This window comes from Carassius carassius, chromosome 50 (genome assembly GCF_963082965.1).
Source record: "Carassius carassius chromosome 50, fCarCar2.1, whole genome shotgun sequence".
Classification (NCBI taxonomy): Eukaryota; Metazoa; Chordata; class Actinopteri; order Cypriniformes; family Cyprinidae; genus Carassius; species Carassius carassius.
Genome location: NC_081804.1, coordinates 10930544 through 10946144, shown reverse-complemented (window position 1 = coordinate 10946144; position 15601 = coordinate 10930544). Strand labels below are relative to the sequence as shown.

Genomic DNA, 15601 nt, shown 5'->3' with positions numbered 1-15601 from the left:
TACTGAATGCATTCCTACTAAAATAATGTGAAACAAGCCCAGCCCTGTCAATATGTGCAACACACTGTGAGCGTGCAAGGGAAAGTTGGTACCAATGATTCTTCTGTGCGCACAAAACTTGTCTAAGCTTGTACATGCTTTTGTTCTGAGAAGTTCGTATATTAAGTTATGTCTTCTATATGCTCAAATAAAATGGTCTAGTAAACAAGTAATCCCCCGCCCCCAAATGTTAGTGTTCTTGTTTACCAAGAAGACAACAGTGTCATTAATAAAATGTTAGATGACGTAAGAGTTATGTGACCCAGTATGCCGAGAATGTCAGGGGAAAAAAGTATCACTTGTGATCAATATTTTTATTGTAGGCCTATATAAAATATTGTCATTTCTTATTTGACGTGTGATGGAGATGACTTTGTGAACCTTTAGGAGAAATAGGACGGAGGATTTATGGTAAAGAACACTCTGAAGGATATAATTAGTACACAAATTAACAAGTGAGAATAAAAAAAATGTGATTTTAACATCCACATGGGCCTATTGTGCCCATAGTTGTAGAGACATTCATATGTAATCTGATTGCGTCATAAAATTCGATTTAAAACCGACTTTCACTCAATGAAATTTTATTTTCTTAGTGTATTTCTTTCCAACGCTAGATGGCGATTAGGTGTAGCATAGGCATACTTTCTAATTTGAGTCCAGTCATATGACAGGCTTCAGAACTGTTCCTCATTTATTAATTTAAACTTTGTAAACTCATTATATTTATATATAAAGGCACTTCCTTTCTTTTTCACTTAATTAAATTTATGGCTATTCAATGCAAACAGCAAATTTTTGTTTTTGGTTTTTTTTTATTAACAAAAAACAACAACATACAAAACTTGTAGGGGAAAAGAATACACATTCATTTATACAAATGTTGTCAATATACAAAAGGTACTAACCAAGCAGAAAAAAAAAAACTAAAAAAAACAAAACAACAAGGGGGAGCTACTTTTAAATACACAAGTCACAAGCAAAAAATCCCATTTGGAGCTGCACACACACACACACACACACACACACAAGGGGAGATTAATCACAACAGTAGTTTCCTAGATATATCACTACACATTTTCCTTGCGATTTTAGTAGATTTGACCTTTTTCAGTGAGGTAAAAAACAATTTAAAATCATTTATAAACCAAACAAAGGAAGGCTTAGAGCATCTCCACTTACTGCAATGAATGTGATATTTACCCATAAGAATAATCATATTGACTAAATCTGATACTGATGAATCTACATTATCCATATAAAAGAGGATATGTGGCAAGGTGAGATTAGGGATATTATCAATCTTAAGTGACAGCCAATTATGTAATTCAGACCAAAAACTATTGGCCACGGGGCAAAAGAAGAACATGTGTTCCAGAGTTCCAGCAACCGGATATATCTTATAAATTATTTTAAAGTGAGTCTCTTTAACTTTTGGGGAAATAGGCCATTTGATGAATTTAAAATGTGTTTTTTCTATGGACAATGCAACCATATTCAGAACCTGTACACACAATCCTCCGTTATAATCAAAAAACAATTTAGATTTCAAAACATCATTAATATATTTATTATTACATTTAAAGTCAACTAAACTACAATCATTAATGACTAAATTTGGTAAAGTTGGTAAGGGTCTTACTATTGTATATAACAATGTGTTTTGTATTAACTGTAATAATGGTACAGGTATTGCTTTACAGATCTTGCTGTATTCTCTATTAGTACAGTTTAAATTATATTTGTCTAAGAAAGCTTTATATTCATAGAAGTTACCATTATCATCTATAATATCATTCACAAACACAACGCCATTTTCATACCAGTCATACCTGAACAATGATTTCCTATTGATTAGAATGACCCTATTGTTCCATAAGGTGGATCCATGTGGAGAAAAGTTATGGGTGAATATCATTTTCCAATATTGGAGAATTTGTTTGTGGAAGTTTGATAATTTAACTGGAATTTTGGTCACCTCAAAATCACATTGCAGAAGAAAATCAAGCCCTCCTAATTTTTTAAATAGATGTCTAGGAATGTGAAACCACATTGAATCTGGTTGTGATAGATATGTTTTCAACCACTTAATCTTAAAGGTCCCAAACATTGATTCAAAGTCCAAGGCTTTGATACCACCCATATCATACTCTTTAACAAGCTGAGATTTCCTTATATAATGGGTTTTATTTTTCCACAGGAATTGGAAAATAATTGAGTTGACTTTCTTAATATTACTGGAAGAAACATAGAGGGAGTGACATGGATAAATTACTTTGGAAATACCTTCTGCTTTAGATAGAGTAACTCTACCAAAGATAGTGAGGTCTCTGGTAAGCCATCGACTCAAAGATTTCTTCATATCTATTAATCGGTTAGAAAAATTAACATCTTCCCTTCTGATAGCATTTTTAGATAAGACTATTCCTAAATATTTAACTTCAGATTTAACCTCGATTGAAGAGATGATGGAATCCATTGACGAGTGAATGGGAAGTAGCTCACATTTTTTAACATTGAGGGTTAATCCTGAGGCTTTGGAGAAAATTGATACTGAATCAAGGGCAACGTCAACCATGAATTTATTCCTTAAAAGGATTACTGTGTCATCTGCAAATTGACTAATTTTAAATTCCTTGTCAAATATTGAGATCCCATGCAAATCGGGGTTGTGATTAATGAGCATGATAAGTGATTGGGTGGCTAGAATAAACAGTTTGGGAGAAATCGGGCACCCTTGTCTAATACCGCGGAGCACCTCAAACCTAGGAGTCATACCAGGATTCAGGGACACAGAACTATATATGTCAGTATAAAACATCTTAATTATTTTACAAAAATTGTTCCCAAAACCTAAAAAATCTAGGACTTCAAATAAAAAGGCATGTTCAACAGTGTCAAATGCCTTGTAAAAATCGAGAAATAAAATAAAGGCATCAGTATCAATGAGATCTTGATAATCAAGCATGTCTAGAAGCAATCTGGTATGATTATGTATATTTCTACCCCTCATGAAAGCTGATTGACACTCATCAAAAATATGTGATAATCCCTCATTCAGACGATTAGCATAGACAAGTGCCAATAATTTATAATCATTACATAACAAGGTAATTGGTCTCCAATTATCCAATAACAGATTATCTTTGTTAGGTTTGGGAATTAAAGTGATGAGACCATGTTTCATAGTGGGAGAAAGATTACCTTTTGAGATACAATCTAAATAGGCATTATAGAGCATTTCTCTGATATCACTCCAAAAGAAAAAGAAAAACTCCACGGTTATCCCATCTATTCCAGGTGACTTCCCCTTAGACATCTGTCGAAATGCCAAGTCTAACTCCTCAATTCTTAGTTCATCTTCCATAGATTGTTTAAATTTATCATCAAATGTCTTTTTAAACCCCTGAATCCTATTTAGGAAAAAGCAGCAATCTTCTTTAGAAAAAAGGGATTTATACAAATTACTATAGAAAGCTTTGATTTTTTCATTTACTTGTTCTTGATTTTCAATAATAACATCATTAATATTTAACTTCCGAATTTTTTTCTTCGTCTGTCTTTGTTTTTCCAGACTAAAAAAGAGTTTTTTTCCCCCTCTTCGATCCAACGAGCCCTTGAAGTTGTTTAACTGCATTACAAAACTCAGTATCTTCCAAGAGGGTATTATTAAATTTCCATATGGGGTTTGAGTTATTCTCTCTTCCACCCGGAGAAAGTGTCAAAAATATTACACAATGATCAGTTAGGGGTGATGCTGAAATTTCACATATATTTACCTCATTAATTAGATTGTCTGAGAATAGCCAATAATCCAATCTTGAGCATTGGCCATTATTAGATGAGTTAAACCAGGTAAATTAGATTGCTATTAGAATGGTAGGCGGTCTAACCAAAGATCAGGGGCCAGGTTAAAATCTCCCCCAATTATTACTCTATCCGTTAAAAAAAGCAATTTCCATTCTTCTAAGTACTTAATTAAGGATGAGAAGAGAGTTTTGTTCTGTGCTCTTTTGTTATAACCATACACACATAATAAAATGTAGTTTACACCATTAATTTCAGTTGCAACCATTATCCAATAGCCGGTAGGGTCACTTTTATGGTCAATAATTTTCCCAGGAAATCTATTTAACAAAATCATAACTCCTGCCTCCTGAGTCTCCCCATTGCGATTTCCAAAAAATTTTGTCAGCCTCAACTGAGTGGGTTTCTTGCCAAAAAACACAATTAGCCCTTTGCTCCTTACAGAAAAGAAAAATAGCCTTACGTTTAACATTATCTTTCAACCCCCTAGTATTTAAAGAAATAAAGGAAAACATTTAGGTGATAAGTAGATAACCTATAAACGGTGCACAAAAGAGTGTTAATGATGCGCAGGAATGAGTCATTAGTCCTAAATCTACATGTTTAGTGTAACTAATCCTCTATACACTATAGAGGAAGTAAAGGAAAACTACAAACCGAACAGCTATTTTAACAACGGTCTATTTAAATATGGAATCAACTTCGTCTACTTTGTGTTTTTCTTAATTTTGACAGCCATAAAGCTATTGTTAGTAGACTACCATAGCAACAAAAAACAAACAAATTATGACCAGCTTTAAAAAAATTTTTAACAGGTAACCAAAGTAAACAATCAGTATCTGCCATATGCTGGCGTGCAAAAAAAAAAGTTTTGTAGTCCTCAACGTATTGACCATGCTCCGATCATAACATCGGCTTATTTAACCCCGAATGCTCAGTGATGCATTAACAAACAAAGTGCGGGTATTGTTGATACTTACATATCGGAACGTTTATGTCGATCAACAATAAAAAATAAATTTCTCAGTCAACCGAGTGCAGGCTGAATTTCTACCAGCCATTCAAATGATAGCAAAAACAAGTGATCAATTGGGGTCCACTCTCCGGTTGTCGATCAGAGCGTATCCTTCCTTTAAGAATGCCCTTTTACCCGTCTTTCTGGCTTCTTGGACCAGTGGCCACAGCTTTGCACGCGCCTCCCGGTCTTCTTTCGAGAAGTCTTCTTTGAAACGTATGTGCATGTCTCTACACACTCTCGCATTCTTCGACTTTTTCCAAACATCATCCCGCACCGTTCTCACCCCGAACTGAATGATGATCGCTCTCGGTGTGTTATTCGAGGTAGCGGCGTCGCCTTTCCTTCCCAGCCGGTGAACGGTGTCTACGGTGTCTCGCAGCCGATCAACAGACATTGGAACATCTTGTCAGTATCCCGATGACAACTTCTCTCGTGTCCTCTCCATCCTTTTCAGGGAGACCAATCATTCTCAGATTCCACCTTCTTTTATATCGGGTTTGCTCTGCACATGCTTCTTTTAACAAGCTGTTTTCTCTCTGAAGGCCTCCTATTTTTTTTTGAAGCGCGCAAATTTCTTCTCTGTTTTCTTTAGTTGCGGTTATGTTATCTTCGATACGTCTGTCGAGAATTTTCAAAAGTTCCGTCTGCTTGTCCATTTTTCTGGTCAGAGCTTGTACTGCATGAAGAATTGCAGCACCAGTATTCACGTCCTCAATTTCACTTTGGTGTCTCTGTTTCTTTGGATTTGGCTGTTTAATCGGCGTATGTTCTTTGTTAATTTTGTCTTCTTTGGATGAATGTTGCTCTGCTTCCATTTCTCCCTCAATGTCAAAATCATCGCATGCCTCGTGGAGAGCAGACAAATCGTACTTGTGGTCGGACATGATTCCAAAAAACTTAAGAAAATGCTGACACTACGTTACATATCTATTTCACAGAGGGGATGTTACACTAGTTTATCATATTACAAGGACTAAAAATAAACTTTTTACCGGAGCCTGCAAAAGTGCTACCACTCACTCCGCCATCTTGAAACCCCCCTCACATCCCAAACAGCAAATTTGCCTGATCTTACCCGACCAATACGTGCTTCACTGCAGCACGAGGCTGACTGGAAGAGCGCGAAATTACTGAGGTGAGGTTCTTTTATTGCATGACAAAATTAGTTTTTAAAGTTATCAACTTGTTAATAACATTTAGAATATTAGCAAATATTGAGGGAGGTGACCGCTAACAGCTTAAAGTTTCTGCTTCCTAGATGAATTACGTAAGTGACATTTTGGACTCAAAATAGTCAGTTATCCTACTTCAAAACTTTTAGTCAGATTGGACACCATATTGAATATATTAAAAATGGCTTCAAAGGGACAGATTTTTAAAATACACCGTTTTTACAATGACATCCACTGTATAAAAGTGCTAGATCATATGATTTTCACAACTTTAAAACCTGTTTATGACGTTTTTGTCTGCTTTTTTACTTTTGAAGATTTTTTTTTTTTAATTCTTCAGAAATATCTTTCATCAGCTGAACAATTGGTATGTTGTTAAACAACAGTACAGGGAACACACTGTACTTCTATGCCTCAAAGACTTTTTTCATTCCTGTGTAAATATGGATTAAATAAAAAATGCAAAGAATACAATAAAACAAATAGAAAGAGAACACCACACACACACACACACTAATGTCTCCACCCTATTTGATTAATGTTAAAAACTTTAATACTTTTTGTGTTTTCAGTTTATTACATTTCTTAGTGCATTAGACAACAGTTTGTTTCTTTGTTTTTCTCCACCACACACCGATCGAAGCACTTTACAAATTAGACACTATAACCAAAAATGAATGCATATTTAGCTGGTCCAATTACATAAAACGATAACATAATTGCAAAAGAAAACCAAAATCTCTATAAAACGAAAATTAATGAAAAAATGAACAATTATATTTATATATTTATGTTTTAATATACACTCAAGGAAATGCTGTTTATAAAACCAAAATCAACTATATAATGAAAAAATATATAGATCTGATAACTAATTTTTAGTATTGTTTTTATAAAATCCCTTGTACCAAACCAGCTTAATGATAAAGGTAATAATAAGTGGCACTAACAACACAATTGCTAATAGGGACAAAATAACATCTATAGAGTTGTACTCAATCCAGGACATTCGGTAAGCCTGTGTTCGTAAGTGAGGAGCTCCTCTATTCCTCATGACAAACTCAATCCAGAAGACAGCGCGATCAAGAGGTTTCATTGGCTGGTCATGGTGCAGTTTCGACCATCTCTGCATGTTCTCCTTGTAAGATGGGTTATGCAAAATCTCCTTTAATGCCTCTAGAAACACAGTCCTGTCCAAAGTTGCAATATCTACAATTTTTGCTGTTCCTTTTGCTTGCATCCTGGAGAGATTGTCAGGTTGATCAAATGATATAGGAAGGCCCACAATAGGCACTCCATGGTAGATGGCTTCCTGAACTCCATTGGTGCCTCCATGTGCTACAAACAGTTTGGTCTGTGGATGTCCAAGCAGGTCATTCTGGGGGAGCCAGTTCACAATCAGAGTATTGTTACCAAGATTGGCAGGTCGTGGACCTGTGTGTCTCCAAATAACCTTCTGAGGCAACTGAGCAAAAGCTGCAGCAATCTCATCATTGATTTCACTCAGAAGCTGACCAAAAACACTTCCTAAAGACATTATGATGACCCCATGCTCTCCAGAGCTCTGCACAAACTTCTCAAGGTCATCTGGAAGAGGCTTAGCGGGTTTGCACTGAAAGCCGCCCATATAGACAACATTTGGCATTGTGGGTCGTGGAAACTCAAAAGTGAAATCGTTTCTCATGAGCCAGATGTCTGCATCCTGGAGGAGGGAGAAAAAATCAACATTAGGCCCAAAATACTTCTGGGAGAACTCCTGGTAATGACAACCAAAGAATTTTGGATTTTGATAGATAAAAATCAGATAAACCATCACATTCATGACTCTTTGACTGAATGTCATTTTGTCTGTTAGTTGTAATGCTGGAATAGGTATATATGAGAGAGGAGATGGAGCTACAACAAAGTGACCTTCACCGTACATAGTCCAGCGGACATTTAGCACAAGAGGGAGGCCAAGACGGTGTGACAGTAACACTCCACCTCCAAAAGCAGGATCAGTGAGAACAAGGTCATATTTATTATTCTCCAGTGAGTTCATCAAGATCTCATTTTCGAATATCATGGCTGTCATATTGCATACTTGCCGATGAACTCCTGAAAACCTGCTAAAAATCTCCTGCGCAATTTCTATTTCAGACCAAAATGATTTTCCGTGTCTCTTGATTTGCAGTAACCGGGGAAGCAACATCATCCAAAAGTCACTGTCAAATTCACCAGTGTCGACAGTAATGGAAGTGTAGTAAGGAGACTCCTCTTCAATGTACCAGCTACTAGAACCTCGGACCACTGTGATATTGTGACCTTTTGAATGTAACTCCACAATAAGGACCTTCATATTGATCCAGTGGCTCCCATCCGCAGGGACGACCAGAACTTTACCACAATAGGATCCTGATAGAGCAGATAACAGAACAAACAAACCGAGAAGGGTGGATTGATGCATCTTCATTGATAACCTTAAATAAAAAAGAATAATATCTATATTAATGTTAGATAATAAATGGTATTTCACAAATTACAATGATAAAGAGAATCTGCATTACTCTCCAGAGATATAATGGAATTGAGTGTTAAATATAATAATTAATCTCGAATCGTACTACTTTGTGGCCAAACTATGCACAATTGAATAGTTATTCAGGTTTATTAAATAATATTAACTTATTCCTTGGCATCAAGTATTGCATCTTCAATAATAAGATTAGATGTTACATCTGCAAGTCACTGTAGTTTGCATCACTAATTTTACACAGTCTCACTATGTATATAAGTCGAGAGGAGTGATAACATATCATGTACACATGATTGTATGGCTCTTTATTGTAACTTTGTCAGATAAGAGTTCAGCAATAGCTAATAGCAAGAGTTCATTCACAATTCTGTTGACTCAATCATAACACAAAGATTAAATGAAATTAGGGGATGGATTTTAACCTTTGTACTATCTGTGACTGATATTTGGCTGTAGCAAGTCCTGATAGTATAGATTGTTGTACACTAAAAGGAAAAAAAAATACTTTAAGATTCATGAAAGCACATATAGTCAGGAAATAATCAAACAAAAGAAAGAATTTTAAATGAACTGATATTTCCTGGTATAGTACATTAAACTCAAAATAACATCTATTGTGGATTGAGTGGTACTCAATCCAGGACATTTGGTAAGCCTGTGTTCGTAAGTGAGGAGCTCCTCTATTTCTCATGACAAACTCAATCCAGAAGACAGCGCGATCAAGAGGTTTCATTGGCTGGTCAGTCCTGTCCAAAGTTGCAATATCTAAAATTTTTGCTGTTCCTTTTGCTTGCATCCTGGATAGATTGTCAGGTTGATCAGATGATATAGGAAGGCCCACAATAGGCACTCCATGGTAGATGGCTTCCTGAACTCCATTGGTGCCTCCATGTGCTACAAACGGTTTGGTTTGTGGATGTCCAAGCAGGTCATTTTGGGGGAGCCAGTTCACAATCAGAGTATTGTTACCAAGATTGGCAGGTCGTGGACCTCTGTGTCTTCAAATAACCTTCTGAGGCAACTGAGCAAAAGCTGCAGCAATCTCATCAGTGATTTCACTCAGAAGCTGACCAAAAACACTTCCTAAAGACATTATGATGACCCCACGCTCTCCAGAGCTCTGCACAAACTTCTCAAGGTCATCTGGAAGAGGCTTAGCTTAGCAGTGACTTCCATCTGCAGGTACAACCAGAACTTTACCAGCATAAGATCTTAACAGAGCAAATAACAGGATGAACAAACCGAGAAGGGTTGAGTAATGCATTTTCATTCACAATAAGAAAGAATATAATCTGAATGAATATGCTATGAAGTAAATTATATATATATATATATATATATATATATATATATATATATATATATATATATATAATATATATACATAAAAATAGTGATATAGAGAAATTCCACTGTTGTACAATTGGATTAACACTGTCTTTTTGAGCAGCCAGACCTATTGTAATATGGTTAACACAATAAATCAATAATGAAAGCAATAGTAACATTTATTAAGCAAGGGCAAACTTTTTTTTTTACTTACATTGTCACTTTCAAGTTTTTTTTTTGCTGTTGATGTTGTTGTTTTAGTCTACTGAGGCTACCAAACATAAATGCAGTTCTAAATAGTCATTATGAATTTCATTAAATTCCCGAGAATTAATTTGCTATGAAATATAACTTTATTTCACTAAAATGTGTTTTACAAATCCAGCAAGAACATTGTAACAATGAACACAAAAATTTCTATCATGCACATTTCACTTTCTTTTTGATTAAAACTCTAAAAAGATATCGAATCACATGTATAAACAAAAATGCAAAAATGAAAAGTGTCGCCATTAAAGTCAAAATAACATCTATAGAGTTGTACTCAATCCAGGACATTCTGAAAGACTGTGTTCTTAAGTGAGGAGCGCCTCTATTCCTAATGACAAACTCAATCCAGAAGACAGCGCGATCAAGAGGTTTCATTGGCTGGTCATGGTGCAGTTTCGACAGTCTCTGCATGTTCTCCTTGTAAGATGGGTTATGCAAAACCTCCTTTAATGCCTCTAGAAACACAGTCCTGTCCAAAGTTGCAATATCTACGATTTTTGTTGTTCCCTTCGCTTCCATTCTGAAGAGATTGTCAGGCTGATCAAACACTAAAGGTACACCCAAGATGGGCACCCCATGATAGATGGCTTCCTGAACTCCATTGGTTCCTCCATGTGCCACAAATGCTTTAATCTGGGGATGTCCAAGCAGGTCATTCTGGGGGAGCCAGTCCACAAGTAAGGTGTTGTTTCCAAGGGTCACAGGTCGAGGTCCTGTATATCTCCAAATCACTTTTTGAGGAAGCTGAGCAAAAGCTGCTGCTATGTCGTCTGTGATATCTTGTGGAAGCTGAGAAATAAGGGTGCCTAAAGACATGACGATGACTCCATGCTTCCCTGAGCTTTGCACAAACTCCTCAAGATCAGCTGGAAGCGGCTTGGCAGGTTTACACTGGAAGCCGCCCATATATACGATATTGGGCATTGTGGGTCTTGGAAACTCAAAGGTAAAGTCATTTCTCATGAGCCAGATATCTGCATCCTGGAAAAGGGAGAAATAATTAACACTGGGGCCAAAATGTTTGAGACAGAATGAAGTAAAGATGGGGTCAGCCACGACTGCAATCTGGAACCAGGAGAATATGTAAGTCATAACATTTTTGACACGTTGGAGAAATGACATCTTGTCTGTTAACTCTGCTCCTGGGACAGGAACATAAGAGAGAGGGGAAGGAGCAATGGCGAAATGTCCCTCTCCATGTATGGTCCATCGAACGTTGAAAACCAGAGGAATATTAAACTTGTGAGCTAAGATTGCACCTCCTCCGGCTCCTGGATCTGCTAACACCACATCATACTTAACATCTTGGATAGATTTCATGATTTCTTTGTCCTCGAACATTCTCTCCATCATCTGCATCATATCTTCATACATGCCTTTAAACTTCATGATGATTTCGTACTCCAGTTGAAGACGACTCCAAATGGATGACCCTTCTCTTCTAATCTTCAAGAGACGGCCAATCAATAAGCCAAAAAACTCCTCATCAAATCCCCCTTCGTTTGGAATGGTGATGGAATTGTAGAAGGGAGACTTCTCCTTGATATACCAACTGTTGGAGGCTCTAAGCACAGTCACATTGTGACCTCTGCTATGCAGTTCCTCAATCAGGACCTTCATGTTGACCCAGTGACTTCCATCTAGTGGAAACACCAACACTTTACCGCCGTCTATTCTGGATAATACGCATAAAACCAAAAACAAACCGAGAGGTGCTGAATGGTGCATCTTCATACACAACCTTTAAAAACAAAATGGAAGAAATCAGTGAATGGATACTGAGTTAAGGGAAACAGAAGAGAAAAGACAAGGAAAAACAAAAGGCAGCTTTAGTGTTTGTTTTTTTCATTGTGTGCTGAGTTGTGGATAAGCCTGGTGTAGCCGTGACTCTGGCTTTTAATGCATTGTGTTTCCTTGTGGAGCATCAGTGAGTATTTGAACTTTGTCTAATAGTAGCAAGTAGGTCTCTCAGTTGTCCTGAGTGTGAAAATATGGATCTTAAAACCATACATTCATTGTTAGAATGGGTTCAAACACGCGAAAGATGCTTGAAAACCAAATAATTTGTGTAACCTGAAGGATTTTTCTGAATTACAGCATCCCTGATGATCACTGTGGATCATCCGGGTAACAACACAGTATTATGAATAATGAATATGCAAACTTTTGAACAGGGTTTATTTATTTATTCAATTATTATTTTCTCTTGTGGACGGTATGTAAACGTCTCTTATGTGAAATATCTTATTCAGGCCAGGACTAAATATAAAATAACATGCATTTTGTATGATCTCTTAACAAAACTTAAATACAAAGCAGTCTAATGTACGTGTGTGGCATAGGCCACATTTCAGGAAAAAGTTAAAAGTTCTCACCTTGCACATGAGTAGTATCTGAATCAGCTTTCCTATTGTCTAATAGTGTTATGTGCTGAGAGCTTCCTAAATATGTCAAAGTTAAGCAATACCTCACTACACATGCTGCAACATTGGTCATAAAGCTCATAGTACATACTAAAGCAATACCTTCCAATGTGTACATTCACCTCTTAGTAAATCCATCACATTCGTTTGTAATTTTCTGAAATCAACAATTTGTCATTTGATTTTGAACCCCATATTCATGAGCAAAAACAAAAATGACAAAAAAATGAAAATCTAATTTCTGGATTTAAAGCTGGTTTAAACAATTTTAAATTAAAATGGAAAAAGTTCTGTAAAGCTGAATTTAGTTTAACAAAGTAAAAAATAAATAAATATATTACATAATGAACACAGCAGAATATAAGCAGAATTTAAAACTGATTTATAGACCGATGACGAAAGAGTTTATTTGCCAGATCAAATCTTATTTCCACAGAATTATATTTTGATAATATTTCAAACCTCACCTGATAAGCTGCAACTACTCCTCAGAATTTACCTCAGCACACTGTAGCATCCAAAACCTTCAACAGATTTATCGTGCAACGTTTACAAGCTTTTCAAGTGCATTTAGGTGAAAGGTTCCTTTGAATAAGAGAGCACAGCAAAAGCCTATCAGGTTCTCTAGGCAGGCTAGTTAAATAACGCCATGATAATGGCAGTCAAAGATCTTTGAACCCTGTTTTGAAACTATAATTTTTATATAACCAGCCAAACATCATGAGGGAATTGCAGGAATGACTTAGATTTTACTTTTAATTAAATTTTAAAAGGGTGATTCTTGAATTTTGCACTTCACACACTAGATGTCAACATGATATCTTAGATTAAATGTCTGGATTTGTAAAGACTGGAGATCATGCTACACTCCCCCCATTAAGAGCATTCCAGGGGAGAAGTGAACTCAACGGGTTATTGTTTGAGTCTGTTATGTAACAGGCAGAAAGAATGACCGGAAATCTGAGCTAGGATCAATTCTTCTTGTTTAAAACAATGCATAAGTAATGAACTCTAATAAACTCTAAGTTTATGAAGATTTTTATGTAGTGTTAGATCACCAATTGGAAAAAAACTGACACTAATAAAAAGTCACTTAATGCTTGTCCAAATGTGGTCAAAAAGTTCATCAGTCCCTATAAAACTCAGTAAAACACTAAATTTCACAAGACAAATAGCAGTGCATGTTCTGTTTTGCTTGTGAAAGGATATAGCATAACGTTAGTGTCATGCTTTAAATGTACATTGTCTTACTTGAGTAAAAACAAGACTTGGGCACAAGGAATTTAACTGGTTTCCCTGACATTTTTTTCAACCCAGTTTTTACAAAATAATAAATAATTAATACATTCTTTATACTGTGGATCAGAGAAAATTAAACAGCATTTGAAAGATGACAGCATGACAACAATGCAGGTGCATTACTACATTAATGTTTGGAGAACTACCCATTCTCATTTATCATCACATGTAACTTTTATTTCTTTTAATGGTCAGTAAATTCAATTTTCTAGTCGTGGATTTGAGTACCAGTGTCAGAGGTCCATAATGACTTTAGCTTAAGCATTAGTTACAATTCCAATGACCATAAGCAAACATTAATTATTAATTGTAATACAAAACAATAAAATGAAATTATAAAGTTTGTGTTGTACTGCAGCTTATAATAGGCCTAGAGCATGCAAACTTTTGGTCTCATTGTTAATTGGAGAGAAGGAACTGCAAGCACACAAAATGGCAAACAGCTACCCCATGTGGTAAGGAAGAATTATAATTCAATTAATATCTTCCATTTTGACAAACTTTAACTATGACTAAAACTAGGGAAGTTGTAACCTGCAAATGCAATTTTAACTTCTTACATTTTCATTTATAGCTCAAAATACTTTGATCCTATGATTTAAAAAACATGGCAACAGCAATAGATTTACACTGTTGAAGACTGGATAATACTGAAAGACATCGTGTTAAAATTACCAGTTACTAGCTGCAGTCAATTATAATTTTTATAATCTCAAATATGTGCACAGATCAAATATCACAGCTGTATAACTTTTAGTAGAACTGAACTGAACCAAATCTTGTAGCTGTCAGGGCTATGTTTTAGAAGCAAAAGTGACTCTGAATTTAACCCATATTAACTAAAATATACAGAATCAAGAAAAGCCTTAAAGGGATAGTTCAACACAAAATGAAAAATCAGTAATTACTCGCCTTCATGTAGTTCCAAACCCGTAAGACCTTCATTCATCTTCAGAACACAAATAAATATATTTTGATGAAATCAGAGAGCTTTCTTACACTGCATAGACAGCAACGTAACTAGGCCCGCAAAGGGAGTTAGGACATTGATAAAATAGTCCATGTGACATCAGTGGTTCAACCTTCATTTTATGCAGATAAACATTGTGCGCAAATAATTAATTAATTACTTAATTCCATCCGCTGGCGCTGATACAGGATGGCTGCCTCCATGACGTGCTCTGCAGTTGTTTTTGTTAGTTTGTCCTGTCTTTAGTTATATTCCTGCAATCAGTTTCACCAGGGACGAATTGCTGGACATTCGGCAACACACATCTCCCGATATATCACCGGTTTTCGACTACTCTGATGTTTTGCTGGACATTCTTGTAGGTGGAGCAGCTGCGCTGATCACATGCTTCAAGAGGACGCGCAGACGGGGAAAAAGAGCTGGCGCGCTCGTGAGACTCAGAAAACGCGGATTTCGAACGCCGTTGCCTAGCATCCGTCTGGCAAATCTCCGCTCTCTACCCAACAAAACGGACAAACTGCTTCTGCTCTCCCGGACAAATAAGGATTTCTACCACTCTGCTGCTCTGTGTTTAACGGAAACTTGGCTGAATGACGCCATACCGGACAGCGCGCTCCATCTGCCGGACTTTCAGCTGTTTAGAGCGGATCGCGAAGCAGAATCAACGGGGAAATCGCGCGGCGGCGGGACATGCTCTTACATCAATGAACGGTGGTGTACAGATGTAACTGTGTTAAAGAAGATGTGCTGCTCAAATCT

The 15601-nt window shown here is 36.4% G+C and overlaps 2 protein-coding genes across 2 annotated transcripts; both read right to left on the bottom strand.

The window, feature by feature from the left end:
* Window positions 1-6653: 6653 nt before the first annotated feature.
* LOC132133334 (UDP-glucuronosyltransferase 2A3-like) lies at window positions 6654-13164 on the bottom strand. Its single transcript, XM_059546124.1, has 2 exons — window positions 13041-13164; window positions 6654-8495 (listed from the first exon to the last, which is right to left on the bottom strand). The coding sequence occupies exon 2, from the start codon at window positions 8486-8488 to the stop codon at window positions 6908-6910; it is 1581 nt and encodes a 526-aa protein (XP_059402107.1). The 5' UTR covers window positions 8489-8495; window positions 13041-13164; the 3' UTR covers window positions 6654-6907.
* Window positions 10215-13154, bottom strand: LOC132133333 (UDP-glucuronosyltransferase 2B15-like). The gene is made up of 2 exons (XM_059546123.1): window positions 13041-13154; window positions 10215-11891 (listed from the first exon to the last, which is right to left on the bottom strand). Exon 2 carries the CDS (start codon window positions 11882-11884, stop codon window positions 10301-10303), a length of 1584 nt encoding a protein of 527 aa, XP_059402106.1. The 5' UTR covers window positions 11885-11891; window positions 13041-13154; the 3' UTR covers window positions 10215-10300.
* Window positions 13165-15601: the final 2437 nt, after the last annotated feature.

What these genes read in the sequence shown, in the direction of transcription:
- LOC132133334 (XM_059546124.1), bottom strand. Translation starts at nt 8,488, where the DNA reads ATGAAGATGCATCAATCCACCCTTCTCGGTTTGTTTGTTCTGTTATCT.
- LOC132133333 (XM_059546123.1), bottom strand. Translation starts at nt 11,884, where the DNA reads ATGAAGATGCACCATTCAGCACCTCTCGGTTTGTTTTTGGTTTTATGC.